At 39.5% G+C, this 23983-nt stretch overlaps 1 protein-coding gene across 7 annotated transcripts in view; it reads right to left on the reverse strand.

The window, feature by feature from the left end:
* Positions 1-23983, reverse strand: part of grm8a (glutamate receptor, metabotropic 8a) — a 419149-nt gene that overhangs the window by 232308 nt on the left and 162858 nt on the right. For all 7 annotated transcript variants that reach the window (XM_031284748.2, XM_035995865.1, XM_035995866.1 and 4 more), the window contains 3 exons: positions 12009-12144; positions 10198-10352; positions 6103-6240 (listed from right to left, as the gene is read on the reverse strand). In XM_031284748.2, the coding sequence (XP_031140608.1) occupies positions 6103-6240; positions 10198-10352; positions 12009-12144 (429 nt within the window). The remainder of the gene's footprint in view (positions 1-6102; positions 6241-10197; positions 10353-12008; positions 12145-23983) is intronic.

Below are 23983 nucleotides of genomic sequence, written 5' to 3' on the forward strand. Positions count from 1 at the left end.
AATATTTGATGTATTAATATTTTATGTTAAACTAGGGAAACGTAAAGCTTAATGTGCATGTGTGCGTGTGTGGTGTGTGTAAGCATTTGATAATCTTCTCCGTTTGCCCATTAAGTAGGATGGAAGTTACAGCATAACCTTCGTTAGGCAGCTGCAAAGGGAACTACAGTCTCATGGTAATCTCACCAATCAAGGAAGGTAGACCAGAGAGCTTTAACTATTATGAGAGGATTTTCTCTCATAGAGTTTGCACTCTTTACACACTTCCTTTACAGTCTAATTTTTACCTGGATGAGAGATTTTACCTCCATTAGCTAATGGTAAAAAAGCCTCAATAAGTGTGACCTACGGTCAAACAAATATTTGCTGTGGCATTTCATTTTTTGTGACCTCATCTCAATTTTTCCTTTACCTGAGCACACACTGGGGAATAGACTGACTATGGCACTGAATATGTTTTGTGATATGCAGTCTGTTGTCCATGTAATGTATGTAGGGTCACACTATTGTACTGTGTACCATATCCGCACCAAATAACATACATTTGTTTCTCAATTAATTGTACTTAGTGATTTTGCATTGCTTGGTTCGCTGTTCACTGCCTACATGTATATCTGCACCATGTGTTTCCCCCTATTTAGTATGAAAAGACCTCTGACTGAGTGTTAATGGACCCATTACACCCAGCATGCAAAGCTAGATTCGCCCATAATAAGCAATGCATGTGCAAACTATACAGCTGCATAAAATATACATTATTACAAATAGCTTTGGAAATAGCTCTTCCCATAACTATTTAAGTGTAAGCACTGATGCAAAAGTCTGCTTCGTTTATAGATCTAGCTTTTATTTGCCACATTCACTGTGAGATATAACAAAATGATATGATATTTGACTAGGCACACATCACATGGGAATGAGGACAAGTGAGAATATGAGTAAGGCAAAGCAGTGGGTAAGGAGATAGAGATAGAGATATATATATATATATATATATATATATATATATATATATATAATATAAATATATATAATATAAATATCTCACAGTCAACAAAATAAAGAAAGATCACATGAAAAACGAAGATCAAATAATGATCTAAGTCCCTCGAGAGTGACACAGGTCACAACCCACACAGAAGATAAAAACAACTGCCAACAGTGTAACAACCTTGTTTCCTGCTCGCACTGCACTTTAATTCCTCTGTGTATACCTGAGGCTTATGCTGTAGCTCCTGTCACAACCAATGCTATTCACTGGTGGAATAGATCCATCGACGTGCCCAAGTGGAAAATTGTGGACAGAATGTGTGTGTCCTGTGTGTGCCGGTGTGTGTCTGTCACGTCTGTCTCCATGTGTTTGTGTCCATCCCAGAGCAGGAAAATTTAGGTTCCACAGCACGAGGTTGTGATGATTTGAGAGATCAGCCAGAGTCACAGCGCAATGCAGCCGCCATGCATTCATTTTCTATGAAGAGCAGTGAATCCATCCTGCGAAGCATGATGGGATTATAGGCATGGACTGTTAGGTGGGCAACATTTTCTGACTGTGACCTGTAACCAATAACATCTGAGAACTAATTTGATTCTGTATTTCAGCCTTCATCATTTTACTGCCATTTTACTCCCATTAGGCACAGAGCTGGCTCTGAAATGTTTTTATTTGGGAAACGGATCAGAGCAAAGCCAAATTCCAACAACCATGAACCGTAAAATTAATTTTGATTTTCGGAAGCATCCTTGTTTGTGCCTGGTGATCCTGCTGGACTGTATCCTGCAAAATTGTATTTGACTTATAACAACTGATTGACTTGAGAAAAAAATGTCTCTAAGTGAAGACAGTTCTTTAGTAATACTAAATATTTTTCGGGTTAGTGGATCTATTCAAAAAGTGTGTATGTCTGTGAGAAAGAGAGAAAGACAGAGCTTGTACAGAATTATAAGTATGTACACCTGCATCTTTATAAAAAAAGAAAAAAAAAACAAGGCCAGTGGGATTTGAGGATCAGATTTCAAAGTGTTACATTAATGAATACAGAGCGTGTGCAGTCATTCATGATTGTATCTGCAGTCATTGGGCATGTTAGCGTTTGTGAGCATGGAAGTGTGTACATATGTGTGTACGGCTTATCTATGATCGGGTGTCTGCTTCAGTCAGCCTCCCCTCAGGCATCGGTTTAACCTGACTGCACACTTTCAACAGAACAGAGTTTTATCCCAGTATCTGAGTTGTCCTGGCTGATGCTGCTGCTTATGAGCATATCAACCATGCTTAAGGAAAATAAAAGGCTTTTACTCCACTCAGAGGTGCCTTTTCTTTTGTGCTTTCTATTCTTTTTTTACAGTTTATAAAAGATGAAATGATGACATACGAAAGTTTACCTAATGTATTGTAAATAAATCATTTAAATGAATTTATTGGATGGGAAAACAGATTTCCGGCATCGGTGGTGACCATTGACCATTATAAAAAAATCTAAATGTGTTTTTGTGACTTTCCACAGAATAGATTTCCATAAAATAAAATATACATTAGCTTCATGTCACTTCATGTCATTTTGCTCTCACACATGAATCAAGTTTAAAAGATCGTGCAGATAGGACTAAAAGACAGAAGCAAAAGAGTTGTATTTTTTGAGAAGGTGAGGTGATGCATAAGTCACGTTATGAAACAAAGCCTTAGCTCAGGAATGACTGATGAAACTCTGATGCACTCATTCACCCATTGCTCGGAATTGCGAGACAGGCTTCAAATCGTGTTTGACGTTCAGGCGTTCATTGACTTAATTTGTTAGTGGTCAGCAGTTAAGAGTTTATCTCACATGGAATCCTAATAAAATGCTGATTTAATAATTAAAAATAAAGATGAATCCTACTTTTGCCATATAAAATGTGCAATACTAATCAAATTCATTTTCACACTAACAAAAATTGTTTACTTACGATGCCTTTTCACAGCTCTGATGTCAATCATAGACTGCTGTTTATATTTGTTGTTGCTAATGACAGGTTTAAAGATGGCAGAGCGAGATGTTTTCAATAAAACTGGCTGAGGATTCTGCTCAGATCATGGTCGGGCAAAATGAGCTCAGATTCAGAAAGAGCTCTTTTCACTTTCATGTTCTCCCTTTCTCAATCTTAATGTGTCTTATTGATTTGTGGTCTCTCATTTGTTGTTTTTCCCCCATTATCCATGTACTCAAATATTATTCTTTTTGTCTGTCTTTCTGTTTGTAATATGTGCATCGAAACAATATTTTCAACCCCTCTTCCTGTTCATTTTCTTATTTGCGCGTTGACATACTCTCGCTTTCTATTTATCTCTCCCTCTCAGCCCAATCACATGCAATAATCACACCCATTTCCTCCCATCAGCTGCGTCACCGCGGCGACCTTGAGCAGCAGGCTGTTGATTGGCTTCTGTGTTGATGATTTGGAGGTCGTGAACCCAAGCACTTGGAATTAATGGACTTTGTCACACGACTACAGGGCCCTTGACACATACTCTCCCACATACACAGATGCCACGGGTAGTAATAGATGGTCAATGAGAGTCACAGCCCTTACAAACCTAATTACGTGAACTAATGTTGTGCATCAGCCGGGGAATACGCACTGTGACACACGCATGCACATAAACATACAGACTCAATCAGTGCCGTGTGACGTCAGAACCTAAAGCAGAAAGGTTTTATGTTTGTGACCATGGACATAAGTACAGGTAATGTCCATTTGCCTCACTGACTCAGCTGTACTGTAGGTGTAACATTGTTTGTGTAGCCAGTGGCAGCTGTAGGTACTGTGAAAGTGCACACACTGCCCTATCTAGATCATGTACACACACATGCACACACAGCACTGCAACATATCAGTATAGCAGTGCTTGGCCTTGCGTAAAATAACAAGCTGCAGGTATGTTGATATGACCACAAAATGCAGGTCAAACCACACATATCATGAACACGTATGCACAAATACACACATGCACGCACGCACACACACAGTATGTGTATATATATATATATATATATATATATATATATATATATATATTAGGGCTGTTAATTGATTAAAAAATGTAATCTAATTAATTACATACTCTGATTAATTAATCGAAATTAATCGCATACATAATTAACGGTGCCTGAACCGATACTTTTTAAGAAAGTAAAAAAAGAAAAGAAAAAAAAGGGTACTAAACAACAGTTGGTGACATTAAAGAACGGCTTGTTTATTGCTAAGGCCATATGGTCAAAATTAAATGATTTAAGAATAATGTATAACAATAACAATAACTTATTTCACTAGTAAATTGCTGTTGAACGACAAAAACGACCACCAGATGGGAAAAGGACATTTACAATAACTTCAAATGCACCCCTAGGCTGTAGTTTACCAGTTTCACTGAACGCACCGTCGGTGTTGTTTTTCCGACGGCAGCTGCAGATTGTTACATCCCGGTGTTGAATTCTCTACAGTATAACGCAGTCAAACTTTACACCGTTTAGCGTTAGCTGTCAGCATTGTAATTGTTTAATCCAGCTACTAGCTAGCGGTAGGCTAACGTTAGCTGCTGTTGAGTATAGTGTTAACTAGCGTCACATGCAGCGGTGTTTGTGTTGCCTGTATCGTCTTCAGAGCACCAGAGAGAAGTGCAGACATATCAGTGGCACCAGATTTCGGTAGCCAGGGTTGGCAGGAAGAAGATTTTTACAAGTAAATGTTCCAATTAATGATCCAGGCAGCACATTCTCGTCTCCTTCCTTCATTTTACAGTCCAATGGTGGCTAGAACGGCTCCGGGTCAAACGTCAATATGGAATGGATTAATCTGCGTTATTTTTTTTTAACGCGTTATTTTTTCTCAGATTAATTAATCAAAATTAACGCATTATTTTGACAGCCCTAATAAAAAAAAAATATATATATATATATATATATATATATATATGTGCACATACTCTGCAGCACATACTGCTGCATACTCTGCAGCAGTGGTGCAGAGTCTACGGCAGTGTTTCTGCTAGAAAAAATTGGTGCCAGTCATGTGACCTGTAAGGTTTCATTTTACCGGTCAAATTGGAAAAGTTCCAGTCAATATTTTCTGTGTTTATTGCGCTTAAAAGCAATTGATAGGCAGGCTATATAAAGAATAATATCATCAAGGGATTCAGATTTATACTACTTATATTGAAATGTAGGCTACTTGCTACAGGCAGAGAGGTCAAATGAATTAAAATCAATGCACATAACATTGTGCCAACCTGGGGCCTAATTTCCATTTGCTAGGCTGAGGAAATAAAACAATACAAACGACAGTACAAACAAACTGGCTCATGAAATTATAAAGTGCTGACTTAAATCCAAGTAATTGTAAACAAGTGTCTTTCTGCAACTCGCGATGCGCATAAGCCTCTGCCTGACGTCGCTGCGCTGTTTTGATGCGGTTCTGCAGGGAGAAGCCTCTCTCTGCTGGCACACTGGAGACGGGAATCATGCAGGTTACTTTGGCCAGTTTGACCCACTCCGGATAGATTTCATCGTAATCCCAATAAGCACCACAGGCTGTTTAGAAATTCAAGCCTCCACAGAGGAGAGCTGTCATCATATATGGCATCTGGATGTGAGTTTGTGTCATTGACGTTAATGAGAGGGGCTGTAGCTGGTGCCAACTCGTCCTTGCTGGCAATTTCTTGGCTTAATTCATGTTAGACCGGCCGCTGCTTGGTTTTATAAAGTAATTCGCAATATTCCCTGTTTCGCACTGGCTTGGGCTTTGACTTTCCCGCTTGCTTGTCACCGTTTGTAAATCTACGGTATGCATCTGCATTCAATCAGAGCGAGAATGCGCATACGCTACAGTCTAGTCGCTACAGCCTAGTCGCTACAGCCTCAGTTACAAGTGTAAAAGCCCACTCTAGCTAGGAGCACTCTAATCTCTTTGTGTCTGTACTATGGAGCAATCCGAATAAAGTCTGCAAACGTGCTGCAAATCCCTGTTTTGGCTATCAGGCATTTTGAGTTCTTTGTTTTATACCAAATGGTTGGGAAAATGGTGGATAGCAAGTCACATAAAGTAAAAAGTCAAAGTGTAGAGTCTTACCTGTGCATTTCTTCAGGCTGCCAGGCCGTTTACCATGCATTCCCAGTTTACAGTTGAAGTTTTCCTCCCAGAATTCAGCAAACCAAACATTTCTTCTGTTGTTGGACAGCGAGCGGCTACGGAAATACCGGTCAAACGCTGTAAAAAAAAATAAAAATAGACAGACAGGATGAAAGTTCAAACAACCTAGGGTGAAGAGGGGTTTCCATTTTCCTGTTTGAAACTACTGAATACATCTACCTGTCCATCAAGAGGATTGAACCAGCATCATTCTGTTTAGACGAGTTGTTTTCAACACCTCCAAGATAATGGTGGAATGTGAGGAGGGCACTAGTGCTTCAGGAGTTAAGGGCTTCATTTCCGCTGAGCCTGCCAGTTCTAAAGAATTAGATGTTCATGGTGGTGTAATATGTTTTGACTCACAAAGGCATATGTTATGAATAGCCTCTGGAACTGAAGTATGACTGAAAAGCCATTTCTGTGGAGCCATCCAGTATGGCAGTGCCTATCAAATACTGAAGCCAAGAGCAGGGAGAGCAAACATTTTAGACTGAGCTTACACAGTCTAAGTTGGCTACTTGTCCAATTTAATAGGCAGATAGCTAGGGGAGAAACAGGAAACACTTTTTTTTCTCCACTCACAGGAATGGAAATACCTGTCAGAGGCTGGCAGGCTGAGATAAAGAGATGGGTGCAAGAAAAGAGAAACGAAGGAGACAAAAACACTCCTTATACTTGTAATTCATACTACAATTAATTGGGAAAAAAGCTTTTTTGCTTAGCTGTCTGTGTGATCTTAAAAAGTTGTAATCTTGTGCACTTTATTTCCTTTGGCTTATGTTTTCTTAAGATTGGTTCATATAATTTTTCCCATAGAGGCAGGCAGATTTTTATTTTTAAAGGCCAGTTATTTCATGGATCCAGGATACTATGCATCCTGATAAAGTTCCCTTGGCCTTTGGAATTAAAATAGCCCCACATCATCACATACCCTTCACCATACCTAGAGATTGGCATGGTTTTATGTCGGTTAGCCTAATAGCTGGTTTGATTTGCATTGAGAGATGATTTTATGGAAAGTACCCCATGCCAATCTCTAGGTATGGTGAAGGGTATGTGATGATGTGGGGCTATTTTAATTCCAAAGGCCAAGGGAACTTTATCAGGATGCATAGTATCCTGGATCCATGAAATAACTGGCCTTTAAAAATAAAAATCTGCCTGCCTCTATGGGAATTTAACATAGGGGTGTACTCACTTGTGTTGCCAGTGGTTTAGACATTAATGGCTGTGTGTTGGGTTATTTTGAGGGGACAGCACATTTACACTGTTTTACAAGCTGTACACTTAATACTTTACATTGTAGCAAAGTGTAATTTCTTCAGTGTTGTCCCATTAAAAGATATAATGAAATATTTACTAAAATGTGAGGGGTGTACTCACTTTTGTGAGATACTGTACATGCTTTTGTTTCACTAAAACATTTATTAATTACAAATAGTTTACAGGACACATGGTTTCTTTCTTATAACCATTATTTCTTTTGAGCTCATCAGTTTGGAGATCCCACACTAAGATCTTTCCAGGCAGTCTGCTGGGCAAACGGGTGGCGCCTGGAGAAAGAGCTGTTTAGGGAGGTGGCCTAATTGGATACTACCACTGCTCACCGTGTCACGGGGGAGCTTTAGTCTTTATTTCGATTATTTTTTTGCTTGATTAACATCATATTAAGTAATTCTGTTTTGGTTAATGTTAAGTAAGGTTTATATTTTCTGGAGTAAGTGTTGGTTTTGTTTTGATTGTTATTTGTAGTTTAATTAGTACTGTTTTATTGTTAGTTTCCCCTTTTGTGTCAAACCTGGTCTGATCAGCCAGTATATATATATATATATATGTTCCCTTTGTTTCATGTTTTTTAGGTCAGGTCAGTTGTATGCTAAGTTTGTTCTGTGAAGTACTTAGTTATGTTAGCTCTAGTTGACCATCTTCACATTTGCTTTTTAATAATTTAGCTATTTTTGGGTAAATAAAACACCCTTTTTTGTAACGTATCTGTGACTCCATGTGCCTTACAGTCTGTGAGGAAAAGATGCAAAAACTGGATTTTTAGAAGACGTCTTCTATCGCCATATTGCTTTATAACCCTCATTAACGTCATCAGTGGTGTGATGGGTACTTAAACACAGGGGGAGTTATCTATTGTTCCTATGGACCTCAGGTATGCCCCAAGAAGAGTGCAAAGAAGCATTTACACTTCACTAATAAAGAGTCATTTCCAACACACAAATTGTTCAGGGCAACACAGTGCATGTGAAACAAACCATGGAGCATAGGTGAATCATTGGGGACTATCAGTCTGACTTTGGAAAGCCTGTTCGGAATGCCAGACTCGCTGTAAAAGGTGACAAGAGCCGCCTTGATCAATCCCCTCTACTGTCAGGGAAATTGGTCCTGTGTGCACCTGTGTAGCTTAATTGCTACTTAGACTGCTGAGAACCGTGGTTTCACTCCCTGTGCAGCTCAACAGGTAGCACATATGGGATCACAAGCTTCTCATGATCACAGATGTGATGCTCATAAAAAATATAAGCATTTGTGGTTAGAAAAGGAAATTATCCTGAACAAGTGAGCAATTGTTTGGGGACACTGGACTCTCGGGGGCACCAAAGTCCCTCTGGTTATTTGAATAAGGGAATAGTGTGACATTTTGGGAAATGCGCTTATTTGCTTCCTTGCTGAGAGTTTAATGAGAAGATTGATACAAGTCTCTGTGGTACACTGTGCACTAAATATAAAGCCGGAGCCAGAAGACGGTTTGCTTAGCTTAGCACAAAGACCGAGAGCAGGGGGAAACAGCTAGCCTGGCTCTTAAAAAGTAAAAACCTACTTAAACCTCGAAAGATTACCATGTAGCACATTATATCTGTTTTTTTTTAATACAAAAACCAAAGTGTAAAAACCACATCTTGCGGTTATGTGGCAGACTATTTCTTTGCCAGTTGCAATGATTTCCTGAAGTCGCCATTGGTTGCCTGGCAACCTTTCAGTGACAACGAGACTTCAGTAAGACTATTTTTGTATTATTGGGAGGAGAACCAGGCTAGCTGTTTCCCCCAGTATCAAGGCTTTGTGCTAAGCTAAGCTAACCATCCTCTAGCTCTGGTATCATATTAAGCAGAAAATATGACAGTTGTAGAGATCTTTTCATTCCAAAAAGGTCAGACTATTCCTTTTAATGAAAAGGAATTAGTGAAATATGCAATGTTTTAAGCACAATTTAAACCAATCTGATAGGCCTAAAGGACAAATAATATAATAGAACAGAGTCCAACCTTAAGAAATGTAAAAGTGGTTGATAAAATATTAGAAACACCTGTCATTATAATCGAGTGCTAACTACTGCCTTAAAAATAACCTTAGAGTTAACTCTACACCTCTCTGACTCAGTGTCAACAAAAGCTGAGCACTTCGCAAAGGCAGAATCTATTGAATGGTTATTGGATTAGATTGCATCAGAGTGTCAGGTATATCTAATAATTTGGTAACTCAGTGTAAGCACTGGTTCCATCTCCCCCACAACTCCTCTGTCTACAGTATTCTGAAGACCCCATAGCGTGTTCCCTCATGACGACCAGCCAAAGCTGACTTTGATTCATTTAAACCTCCACATCAGCTTTCTTGCCCTTACTCTCAGTTTATATCTTGTCGTCTTTGTGTCCCTCCAGGAGTCAATTATCTAATAGTGAGCTCTGACAGGGAGCAAATGAGGATATCCTCCCTGGCCTAATAGCAAAAACTTGTTATCTGCTGGCATCAAGAGTTAGGGAACATGGGTTTATTTCACTTTCTGCGCTTCTCCCTGTCCCCTCAATTTGATCTATTACACCACACACACACACACACACACACACACACACACACAGCTTCCTTTCATTTGTCACACAGCCAGGTGTGAGGAAAGCATCTCAGTGCAAATAAAAAATGTATGCATCTTCAACAATTCTTATAAGAGATGTCCCTTTATCTATTGTCAGTTACTGGTTAGGGGCATGGCGGTACTGCACGTGTCTCTGTTTTCTTCACACATACCCTTACCATCCACAGATGCTCGTTTGGGAAGAATCGTGATGGCTCCCTCGGCCACTTTCTCCTGGCCAATCACAGGTGAGATTTTGGACCCCCAGCTGTCCGAACCCACCCACAGGAAGTGACCCGTCTGGTTGTTCCTTTTAGCTGCATCCAAAACTCGTCTGTTTGAGAAGAGACCAGAGAATTAGAGTGTTTATGTAGCTTAGAAAAGAACAACAAAAAGGGCTCTGGCTTTATCATATATATATATATATATATATATATATATATATATATATATACACACACACACACACACACACATAGAGGGCTTTAAATTTAAATTTTTAATCACCAGCCAACATGGCCAGTCCATTTTCTTTTTAATTTCCATAATCAGATTTTCCACTAGCCTAATTTTGACTAATTTCAACACATTTTAATAACTTAATTTCATCGATACTGCACGCTAGACACGTAGCCAACCGTTGTACGACACTACATGGTGTTCATGGAAAATGTAGGATTAGTACTACGAGCAGTGTTGCCAGATGAAGATTACATTTCCGAGCCAAACACTCACGAAACCGCCCAAATTTCTTGGCGGAAACAGACCAATCTGGCAACATTTCTGTAGCCGGCCGATTCAAACAGACGCAGTGTTGTTTGCTGCTTTCATTACCGGCCAAATTGGCTAATAACTTTACAATGTTACCTGCCAAAGTTCATTTTTACCGGCATTTGGCGGGTTGGCGGGTGTCCATTTAAAGCCCTATATATACATATACAGTATCTCACAAAAGTGAGTACACCCCTCACATTTTAGTAAATATTTCATTATATCTTTTAATGGGACAACACTGAAGGAATTACACTTCGCTACAATGTAAAGTATTAAGTGTACAGCTTGTATAACAGTGTAAATGTGCTGTCCCCTCAAAATAACTCAACACAACCATTAATGTCTAAACCGCTGGCAACAAAAGTGAGTACACCCCTATGTTAAATTCCCATAGAGGAAGGCAGATTTTGATTTTTAAAGGCCAGTTATTTCATGGATCCATACTATCCATATACTATGCATCCTGATAAAGTTCCCTTGGCCTTTGGAATTAAAATAGCCCCACATCATCACATACCCTTCACCATACCTAAAGATTGGCATGGTTTTATGTCGGTTAGCCTAATAGCTGGTTTGATTTGCATTGAGAGATGATTTTATGGAAAGTACCCCACGCCAATCTCTAGGTATGGTGAAGGGTATGTGATGATGTGGGGCTATTTTAATTCCAAAGGCCAAGGGATCTTTATCAGGATGCATAGTATCCTGGATCCATGAAATAACTGGCCTTTAAAAATAAAATTCTGCCTGCCTCTATGGGAATTTAACATAGGGGTGTACTCACTTTTGTTGGCAGCGGTTTAGACATTAATGGCTGTGTGTTGGGTTATTTTGAGGGGACAGCACATTTACACTGTTATACAAGCTGTACACTTAATACTTTACATTGTAGCAAAGTGTAATTTCTTCAGTGTTGTCCCATTAAAAGATATAATGAAATATTTACTAAAATGTGAGGGGTGTACTCACTTAAAAATGTTTTGCTTGTTATAATATCAGTAGTTTAACATCTATGATATTATTAGTTTTTTGAAGGAATAGTCTGTTGATCATTATTGCTTTTACACTGTAATTAAAAGTGACATGTGGGTATCTTAATAATAGAATAAGCTGAAAATGAAACACAATATGTCACTAAACCATGTGTAAAAGTCAAGGCAGCAGAAAAATGATGAGCAGTTGCAGCAGAGCACTTCTTTAAGTGCGTAGCACGTACCGTATGTCGTCCTCATTAGCGAACATGATGACGGCCCTGGCATTGGAGGTCTCCAGCAGGCGTCTGATGATCTTGTCAAACTCCCCTGGCCTGGGCTCCCTGGGGATCTTCAAGGACTGGGCAATACACACACCACCTGGGACAGAGAGAGAGACATCGAAAGAGAGAAAGAATGAATTCTCTGTATTTTAATCATTGATTTGCATTTCTTCATTTTGTATTCATCACTCACATTTAGTCACTCTCATTTGATTTGGCCCATACCCAGTTTATAAAACTGTGTTATAAACTTGGTTGTAAACATCTGGTGCATGACAGTGTTTTTGTTTTGCACGTCCAGCTGCATCAGCATTTTGAGATAAATATAAAAATAACTGTACAGTTAGTGCATCAGCAGAGAAGCCACCATAAAAGAAATCAAGAAAATCCCAAAAAATCAAAACCACAGGATGTAGTACTACTACTGGCCAAGTGATATTGGGGAATGCCAAAACACAACAGCAAAAAGCAATAAGACGTGCATTATTCAAAATATACAAGGATCACGGATTGCCATATTAAACATTCATGCCAAAACAGACATATTATGAAACAAGAGTTGGAGTGTTGGGTGTAATAAGACAAGGTATAAAGGAACTGAAGCAGACAAAAACAGATAATTGGAGCAGAGAAATAAAATAAACTAGAGGAGCACAGACCTCCACCAAGGCCAATCTGCTCCCAATTTCAATGGGTTATTCCTTAGCCCATGCTACACCCTTCCACCAACTTTCATGAAAATTGGGCCAGTTGTTTTCCTGCTGACAAACAAACTGAACCAAAAACATAACCTCCTTGGCGGAGAAAATAACAAAAGACTGGGAGAAAAAGGACTAGGGATAACGGCATGATGGACACGGCAAAGAAAAACCCTATTAAGAAAACGGACGAAAAGAGAGAGGAAAGTAAGAGGGAGAGGAGGAGATAAATAGTGGGGAGGAAAGAGGCAAAGAGTTTGAGATACAATAATGGAGGACAGGATGGAAAGAAAAGAAAATAAGCTTAAAAAAATGCTGAAAGGAAATTATGGTGACTTAATTTCCTATTGTGGAGGATGACAAGAATAGCAGTCAGCAATATTAGTTAAATCACTCACAATATGTGATAATGAGGGAGATTTTGTTGACCACATACACCCAACACACTCTCACCTATTCTCTACTTTTCTCACACACAGAATCCAACATCCCATACTGCTTTGCACTAATCCAGATTCTATATGTAGGCTAAGCTGTTCTGTTAATTAGCTCTGTTTCATTACATCATTAGGCCAGCTCAAGGTGTAAAGGTGTGTGTGTGAAAGAGGATTGTCATTGCATTACATCTGCTTTATCCTGTGCACAATAAGACTGAATGATTGTATCCATTCACTGTGTGTGTGTGTGTGTGTGTGTGTGTGTGTGTGTTGTTTCTACATGTTAGATTTTGTCATTCGTCTGCGTGCATTTGTGTGCTTGTGAGAAAGCGAGTGAATGATGTCCCTTCTCCTCCCCTCCCTGCCTGTTCCATCCCATTTATTGAACATCTGAACAGTCTGTCGCTTTCACTATATCATTCCCCTTAATCGCACACACAAGTTCGTAACCATGCAGATGCACACACACCAGCGTGCATTACTGATAAAACCAATACTCATTAGCCTCAAATTAAAATCCCCTCAAGGATAATCACTACAGTGACAAAATCTGCACAGACATCACCCATCTACCCCCCCCCACACACACACACACACACACACACACTTGGAATTTTGATATACACCTTTGTATACATATAGACAGATAGCTAATTATTAGGAAACAAGGCATGCAGTGTTATCAGCAAGCGGTGATGTTTGCATTCTCTCAACCGTTGTCCTTGGATCAGTACAAAAGTGATTACATTGTTTTTTGTTTTATAGTGTCACTCCCATCATTAATAACTGTCCCAATGGGAAACACACTTCCCAGAAAAAGACAATATTGAATTATATCTGAATGTCTGTGTGTAAGTGTTTATGTACACACACTCACAGACACACCTGACTGACAGTGTCGCAGCCAAATGCCCTGCTACCTCAAAAATACTTCCTGTTTTTGATGGTGCCAAAAAAAGCAGCAGCGAGCATCAGTTATAATGTGCACCTTTGCCACTCTGTTGAAAGGAAAGCTGTGAGGTTAGCTCAGGAGAAACATCTTTTTTTTTTGTCATCAAATTTTTTTTTTATTCAACAAACAACATAAACACAATCAGCAGCATGTTACAGGTAACAGAACATACAGTACATGTAACACCCCCCCCCCAAATGAATAATAATAATATAAAATTAATGAATTAAAATGAAATAAGGATTTTTTATATACATATACATATACATATACATATATATATATATATATATATATATATATATATACGCAAAACGATATCACCCCACCCTCCCCAGGACCCCGTGGGCTGGCAACTGTAGTCACAGTCTGCCTTTTAATGTCTCTGCCATTAAAAGCCACATATCCACATTCACCTGTCTAGCACCATTGATGCGGGCTGTTGAAAGTTCCATATAAATTACGTCAAGAAAGGTCTGAAGCCACTGCTTAATGGTCAAAGTGTATGGGGACTTCCAGCGCACCGCCACCATTTTCTTTGCAGCTGTAAGCCCAGCTATCCTTTTCTGACATTTAGAAATCTGGAGTGAAGAAGTGTCATTCAGTACTAGAACTAGTATTGTCGCGGGAACTGTCCCAGAAACGAATGTCCTCAGTTCTGAGGCAACATTTTGTCAGAACCGTGCAACAGGGGGACACTCCCAAAACATATGAAGAAATGTGCCCATGGTCTTTAGCGAACACAATGTGCATGAAGCATCACCAATAATTTTCATTATGCACAGCCTACGAGGGGTCAAATAAGTCCTATAGACAAAATTATAGTGGATTTGCTGATGGTCGGGATTTCTAGAAGCCAATTTAACATTATTCCATACATTGCTCCAGTCAAAATCCAGCTCTAGCCCTGGGAAATCCCTCCTCCATACTCTGTCTAGTGGAAGTGGTGTGAGACTTCCCTTATATACTGATATAGGGTGGATACTATGCCCCCGTGAATCACTTTTAGTAATGAACAGCTGGTGAAGCGGATGTGCAGGCAAAGGATGTTGCCACGGTACGCCATGTGCTTTAAAAGCTGCTCTAAGCTGGAGGTACAAAAAAGAAGGATGTGCCTGGTGGATTAAAATCTTTCTTCAGGTCTAGAAAGGAGCACAGTCCATTTAGACCAAAAACATTCCCTAAAAGGTGAATGCCCCCCTTTTCCCACTGGAGGAAGATGAGTGGCCTACCCCCCATCAACAAATCATTGTTATTAAAAATGGGGGAATAAAGATGCCACCTGCAGAAAGAGTTACTGTACTTTTCCACCGAGCACCAAACCTGAACAAGATGGGAAATGATCGGACTGAATCGTAGCCGACAATGCCTAACAAAGATGTTCGCAAATAGCACATCTGCCAAAGACCAAGGGTGCATCATCTTCTCTTCCATCGCTCGCCAGGAAACCGCCAACTGGGGATCAAACCACATGACAAGGGGTCGAAGGGTGAAAGCCCAGTAAAACCATCTAAATTTGGGAACTGCTAAGCCCCCGTCCAATCTGCCACGCTGTGCAGTGGAAGTTTTCACATGTGGAAGTTTTCACACGTGGACATTTTCCCTTCCAAATAAATTTGGAAACCGCAGCATGCAGCTTCTCCCAGTAACCAGCAGGGTTAAAAAAGCGGGATCATGGAACCCACAAAATTAGGTAACCATTCCAGCCCACCAGGGCCCCCGCCCCCCAAAGAAGAAATAAAAAAAAAAAGAGAAGATGCATGACAAAATTCAACAATAATAATACCAAAGCTATTTTTGTTTTGCCTGTTTAGGCTGAGTGGAAAGCTCTGAGTATGAGTAAAAAGTTTTGGTCAGATGTGAAAGTGTTCCTGTGAACTACAAACCCTGGTATTGACCTCAGTGAAGAACTGCTTTAAAAAACCTGCATCTCAGGCACCTGATCAGGTGTCAAAGCTTTCTGTAGGCCAAATCAAATAACAACCCTGCTGCCAATTCTTTTGCAAGGGCAAAAACAGTGGCTGATAACAGCAGATAGTCATTATCATGTGAATAAACACAACAATAAACACATGATTTGGCAGCCAACATGTCAATAATGTCACTAATTTTCAGATAATGGTTAAATGAGTCACTAGATTTAGAGCAATCAAGAGTAAAAAGCTGTTGAATCATTTCCCACTGTCAACTGCAGCGTCTACTGGTTATGGACAGAACCGTTTCACTTCTACCCGACCCCCAAATATACAGTACAATCTGCAGGCTCATAATTTAGCTGATTATGTAAAAACTGGATAATTAATTGTTTAGAGACATCACATTACACGCCCAGCATACTAATGTGTTCAACCAGTTAAAAATTCTCTTTATTCACTTCACAAATTAAAGAATGGTCTCAGCTGTAATGGATCACAGTAATAGCCTGTTTATTACATAATTCAGCAAGTGTTGCTCGATCATCTACAATGGGCTAATTGAATGATGGGCTCTACATTTGCTGAGCAGCAACACACCGAGCTCTCAGTTTATCTCTAATAACCTGATTATTGAGGCTTCCATGTGGAATAGAATGTGACTGAATCCTAATTCCTTGTGCAGTTCTTGTGTTTGTTTGTATATTTCTGTATGTGTGTATGTGTGTGTGTGTGTGTGTGTGTGTGTGTGTGTGTGCCTAGTTTGTTAAAATCTCTAATGTAGGTGTAAAGCATATTTTGTGTGCCTAAATGCCTGTTTTTGTGCATATGTGAAGGTGTTTACCAATGAGCTGCAGTGCATACAGTAGTCTGTGCAAATGCTACAGTGTGTATGCATTTGCAACTGTCTGTCCCCACTGCAGCTGATAAAAAAAAAAAAAGGACGTAGGGTGCAAGTTGTGTCTCCGAATGAAACCCTTATAGTCGGTAATTAACTCCGCTCTGTTTAAAGATTAAATTAATATTCTGTTTCAAAACTGAAAATGCTGCTGTCTCAACGTTTAATTAACAATCTGCTTCCCTCCCATACTCCTCTCTCTGTACAATTTCGTCTATTAACCAATGGAGACACACATGGGGAGGAAAAAGGGAAATCACTCATCTTTCTCACTGTGTAGTATCTCATATGTTTTTCTCACCGTCAGCTTGTCAAACTTTTCAGGGAGTACATCCCCAAAGCATTTAAAACATTTGTAAGGAAAAAGAACAAAAATCATTGTGCTCCATTTCCTGGAAATTCAACTGTACAATATTATAGAAGTGTGCAATTAATGGCACCAAACTTTCATGTCATAAAATGAAGAACCAAAATCTTCAATCACATTGAAACTTAACAAGAGAAAGTATCCAGTGGATGCATTTGTAATGAGTGCCATGTGCTTGAAAGCAGCCACCGATGGAAGCTCGGAAACTGAGAGAACTACAACTTGGAGGACTACAATTACATGCACGCCAACAACTGGGTGACATTTACCTGAATCCTGGACAAGATAGAGCTGCTACAGATAAATGACTATTGGCAGATTTTTATCAGCTGCAATAATCACCTTCTGCTTCTCCCTATGTCTCCTTTTCTTTCTCCTCTCATCTTTATTTAACGCGACACTGAGTACCCCACACACTCACTGATACACTCCTGCATCCTGTAATGTTGTTATACCGGCAGTACGCCTTGGACACACAGACAATAATGTGGTTTCCTGCTAAGCAAGATGAATAATGAGAGTAACTTTAAAGCTAGCTGCCTTTATGCCGCTGGCAGAGGGCGTGTGTGCATGTCTGTGTTGGTTGTCCTTATACATATGTCTGCAACGCATTAGTTGTGAGTGTTGAACAAAATGAAAGGAAGATAATGAAATCAAAGTCCCTGTCTTCAATGATTCTTCCATTTAGATATAGCTGTGTCACCCACCTCACTATCTTTCTCTAAAGTATGTGCATTTCTGCAAATCTAGGACACGCACACACAACATTCAATATGCTTGGACCAAATATGAGCTTCTGTGTGCCCAACAAATTAACACAGGAAGAAATTAACTTCACCCACTGCATTCATCACCATAGGAAAACCTGACAGTGAACTATTGGGGAATCTTCACACAAACATACAGCAAACATGCACACACTGATTTGACACTTTCTTTCTCTCCTCATTAGTACTGCTTTAAAATTAAAAGTTGCCCTCTGCTTCTCTATGCTTTGTTCATGGCTTGGGGCACTGCAGCGTGGGCCTTTGAAGTCACTGATTTGTGTGTAAGTGTGTGTGTGTGTGTGTGTGTGTGTGTGTGTGTGGCTTCTTACACATGCTTGTGTAAATATGTCTATGCTTACCGATGTGCTTTGCATGTATTTGTGTGCAGTCAAAAAGCTACTGTATGTGCACGCATGCTGTTTTTTTCCCTCTCTTTTGGTCGGTTGTGGATGAAGTGGTGCGGTAAATATTGTGTTCCGCAGTTTTTTCCTACGGAGTGAAACTTCTCCTCAGGCTTACTAATGAATCATTGACAACACCCACGGAACCGCTGTCCCAGGAAATTTACATCCTCCCATTAAAATATGCCTGAAAGGACACACCTTAGAGCCTCAAAAGGGCTTAGAAATTGAAGACTGTCCTAACCCGAACCCAAAAAGATGCTGCTCAGACCTCAACCAAGCCTGAGGTGGGAAAGCTTTTGTGAGCCAATAATGTACTTAAAAACTTGAAATTGCTTATAATTCGCTGATAATGAAACACTGATAAGGGAGAGGGAAAATGGGCAAAGTTCTTTCAGTTTTTACAGAAACTGAGTGTACTTTTGGTAAATATTTGTTCGAGTAGCACAGTGTTAATACACACTGAGATAAAAAAAAATTATGAGCGATGCCTCCACAGCACTGTGAATTATCAGAGTATAAATTGAGGCAGCAGTTTGCATCAGCAAGTGGATATTGGATATTTGCAATGATCTACTGTGCACATAATAAAATGTTTCAAGTGGTGCTCAGACAAAATACAATAATTTGTAGTATCCGTCTAAAAAGCTAATTCAAACTGTAGCCTCAGTATATTATAGCAGAATTTAATAATACAGTGATAGCCACTGGAGTTATCTTTCAGACTGCATACTTTGTGTTATTATTACGAATCCTCCCCTCCTGGATTTGGCATTAATACTGCAGCGGTATCTAATGTACTTGAGTGAATGTATATTCAACTGGCTTCAGTAATGAAAGAAAGACCACACAAGTTACAGTACGACTTTAACATTCTTTGCAAACATGGATAACATCCACTTTTTTTTAATTTACTTTTGTTTTATTCCAAAATGCCCCAATTAATTTAGAAGTTGTAATTGTTGACAAAACCTGTACAGTAATAAACACATCAAATGTACTTATATCTACTTACAACTACATTAAATGTGTTACATACCGTTTATTAAATGTTTGAATACTGCTTACAAATGCTAAATAGGAGGACGTAAAGCTGTTTTGGCACGGTAGGGTTTAGGTTTGTTGGCGGTCCAAAAATGGACCAATAGTTATCAGTATAATATCATGTTTGGGGTTAATTTACATGCTAAAAACAAATTCAGCACAACTTTAGTTTGCAGCATAGAAAAATTAGTAAAAACTATTTATTCTCAAACAGAAAGTGATAAATGTCAGTATAAAAAGAGAACACAGAAGTAAGTGTAGTACTGTACATGGCATCCCCATCTTTCATTACATTAATATTATAGTAGTAACCATAGTGAATAATCATCCATTTATGCTGCACTTAAATTATTGAAAGTAATAGCCATGTAGATATTGTAGATACCACCCTTCCTTCTTGTACATCTGCGATATTTATCAAATTACTAGTGTTGTCAGTTAAATGCGTTATTAACGGCGTTAACGCAAACCCATTTTAACGGCGTCAATTTTGTTATCGCGAGATTAACGTTCTTTTTTTGGCCTAGCAAACTTTGTAGTTTTTTTCACATGCTGTTGCAACAACTAGTAACATTAGAAAAACGACAACACCACACCGGATCTAGCTAGACCGGAAACAAAATAACAGGCACGCCGCACAGCATGCGCACACACTTGTTTGGGCTTGCGAGCCGGCCAAAGAGTAGTAGGCTAACGTTACGTTTTAAGTGGATGGTGTGCGCGAGACGCCGAAATGGATGCCAATAAGATTCTGAATGGAAAGTTTACTTTTAAAAAGTTGTCGAGGGGGACAGTAGTTTCACACATACACAGCCTGTATGACACGGAGAAAGCAGCCCGACTGGAACTGCTGCAAAGTGCTGCAAATTCTGTCTCATTAACCGGTGATCACTGGACGTCACTGAGTAATCAAAATTATTTAGTTACTGCACTATATTGACTATGTATATTAGCATACGGTTTTAGTTTTTTTTGACTGTTTTTGTCATTTGGGACATTGTCCACCCCCTTTTCTGTCCAGGAGAATTGTTACATTCCTTATTAGAAAAACATAAAGGTTACAAATGTCCAGCTGTGGCAACCGGTTTTTGGACCATTTTGTTTGTACTGTATAAGCAAAGTGTTAGTGTTACATCTCAGTTAGGTTAGGTACTTGTAGGAATTGTGCAATAATGACAGATTCACACATTTTTCTTTTGTTTACAATAAATAATACACAATTACAAATCTTAAAGTCAAGTTCATAAAGTAACTTTCTTTGCATTCATTTGATTCCCAATTGAGATACACTGGTAAGAATTGCTTTCCATTGTTAATATGTACTTAAAAACAGTTCTGAAATGCAAAATAATAGAATTTTATTCATGTGATAAAACATGTGATTAATCATGATTAACTATAGAAATTTGGTGATTAATCGCGATTAAAAAAATGAATCGTTTGACAGCCCTACAAATAAGCTATTGTAGACTTCCTACATCATGTAGCTGTCTTGGATCAGTACCAGATGCCTTGACAAAATGTTACAAAGTATTCCATCCTGGGGTTTTTTTCTCCATTAACACAAAGGTAAATAAGAACCTTTATTATCAGATATCACTCTGACAGCTGAAAGGACAACATTTTAATGTCAATGTAATATACCTCTTTGGGGTAAAGTTGCAGGGCATTGAATTAAAAAGCAAGAGTGTGACTCTTGTTCCATCTGTATTACAGATATCTGTACAACTGTACAGGGAGTACAGATTGAACCTCGTACAGACATAGACGTCTTTCATTATTCTTGTGTGTGCATGTACAGGAGAAAGAGAGATGCAAGGACATAGCGAGTCTGAATGACGGGGGTGTGGGGGTGGATTAGGAGGTTTGAGTAGTTGAGTGAAAGAAGAGAAACACAAAACACACACAAGGGAGACTGAGAGAGAGTGAGCAAGACAGAAAGAGACAGGAGATCTTGGCCTTTTAACGTCTCACTTCACCTACCATCTGAGTGTGTGTGTGTGTGTGTGTGTGTGTGTGCGCGCGTGTGTGCGTGTGCTGTTGAAGGAGGGGGTGGGATGGCAGGTCTATCTACACCACAGGAGTCAAGCAGTCTAGCTGAAGTCAGCACTTGCTCGGGTCTGAGGGGAGACAGGTGGAGACACCTACTGCATGGAGCTGTGCGTGCGTGCGTGCGTGTGTGTGTGTGTGTGTGTGTGTGTGTGTGTGTGTGTGTGTGTGTGTGCGTGCGTGCGTGCGTGCGTGTGTGTGTGTGTGGTCCTCTCAGCCTCTTCTTTTTGTTTTTTAAAAACCCAGTGGCAGTGATACTGCTACAGTCACCTGAGTTTACTTTCTGCCACACTGAAGAATACACTGAATAACTAACGTATACTACAGCCATATACATTCATTCAACCTAGTGGCTATAAAAGGAACAAGAAAGAAAATGTTTAACATTTTCTCTGAGGTGGAGTAAGATCCTTGCAAAGATCACACTATAATCATTCCATTCAAAAGTAATCGCAATAAGATATTTTCCACATATGCAGCCCTACCGTGCACCTTTGTTTACACACAGATGGATAAGCATGTTCCAGGACCGGTGGCCTTTCAAACTAACTGTTTACTATCAGTACTGTGGTGAGAGTTGCCAAGTGCAACTGGAGACTGTGAGTCCTCAGGCAGGCGATAAGTCAGTTAATGTCGCCGTTGAGTCGCCTGACCTTCTGCTACCTGTCACGCATCACCAATACCTCCAATCAATCAGATAAATCCCACTGGCTATCTATTGTGTGGTGGCGGACTGGTGGTGGAATCGGGTAGGACAGATGGGAGGAAAGAGGTGGCGAGAGGAAATGAAGGATATAGAAAGAGATAGTAAACATGGCTGAAAAATCAGGGAGATGAGAAGGTGGTAAGGAAGAAATGAGGAAAGGATGGAAAGATGAAAAGATGTACGGACTAAGGCGAGGCGGGGTGGGAGATAAGCAGGGGATGATTGGATGTCAGACCACAGATAAAAAAGCCAAGGTCAACGTTAAGCTCAGAGATCACAAAGAGAGAACATGTCCACTTCTCTGTCTGGAACACTCTGCTCTCTCTCTCTCTCTCTCTCTCTCTCTCTCTCTCTCATGACACACACACACACTATCTGACAGTAATCAGACATCCAATTACAGCAGTGCCCTCAGACTAGGGCTATGTGCGTGCATGTGTTTGAATATATGTGCTGGAACTTTGCTGTTTTGTTTTTTTTTAACACACAAAAATACACACATAAACAAACTCATAAAGATACATGGCAAACGTACAAAAATGCTACATATATGTCATCAAGCAGAAGAAAACATGTATGAGACTGATGCAGATAACAGAAAATACTAGAAATGCAGAAGTACACTCACTCAGAAAAATGAAAAAACAGGTTTAACATACAGGTTTAAACGTACTTATAAGTACACACTGACGATGAACAACTATCTTATATGCTGTTCCATCTCCCTCAAGCGTTGCTGTGGGTTCACAGTCCCGACAGTGAAACTGATGAATGAAAAACCAAAAATGTCATTGAAACTGCTGACCTTTAATGTGACCTTTCTGAAAACCAGGGTGCGTTTTGTGAAGAGAGAGGGGGGGGGGGGGGGGATAATCTCAAAATGAAATAGCACAACATGGTAGCAACTACTGCTCGGATTTTATCGTTCCATCGCACTATAGACTGTTCACGCTTACTTAGTTTCTATTTTAGGTATATAATATGGTCTACTTGTGAAGTAGCATTGATCACTTTTTTTTTTTTTTGGGGGGGGGGATACATTTTGTCCCCACAGGGGATAAAAATATTTCAGCAGAGGCAGGGATATGTAGACCAGAAAGGGGGAAATCCCCTTTGAAAACCGCACCCTGCTGAAAGCCAAACATCCATTCCAAAAATTTAATTTGTCTTCTTCCACCATATAAACTGCAAGAATATATATTAATATTATTATTTTGAATTTATAATACTATTCTGCATTACTTTTAGGTGGACATTATATCACTGAAAGACACATTTGGGTGATAAAAGAAGATTTCATGGGGAGGGTTATATGTGCTCTGGTTTTTATACCAAAGATTCAGCGTAGGGAGTTTTGTGTAGGGAGTTTTGCAAAAAGAGGGATCTGCCTGAACTATTCAGAATTGATGTTATTGACAAAGAAGTGTTTCTAAGTTTGACGTTTTTTACATTTCAAAACAGGATGTATGTTGGTTGTTTACACTTGTTATCTGGCACCAGACACATCAGTACGGGGAATAAAATGCTTTGTTTTTCTTTATCCATCTTCTGAGTCCCATATTTATTCATGTATATGTATATACAGTCATGGCCAAAAGTGTTGGCACCCCTGAAATTTTTCCAGAAAATCAAGTATTTCTCACAGAAAAGTATTGCATTAACACATGTTTTGCTATACACGTTTATTCCCTTAGTGTGTATTGG

The sequence above is a fragment of the Sander lucioperca genome, chromosome 20 (genome assembly GCF_008315115.2).
Source record: "Sander lucioperca isolate FBNREF2018 chromosome 20, SLUC_FBN_1.2, whole genome shotgun sequence".
NCBI lineage: Eukaryota > Metazoa > Chordata > Actinopteri > Perciformes > Percidae > Sander > Sander lucioperca.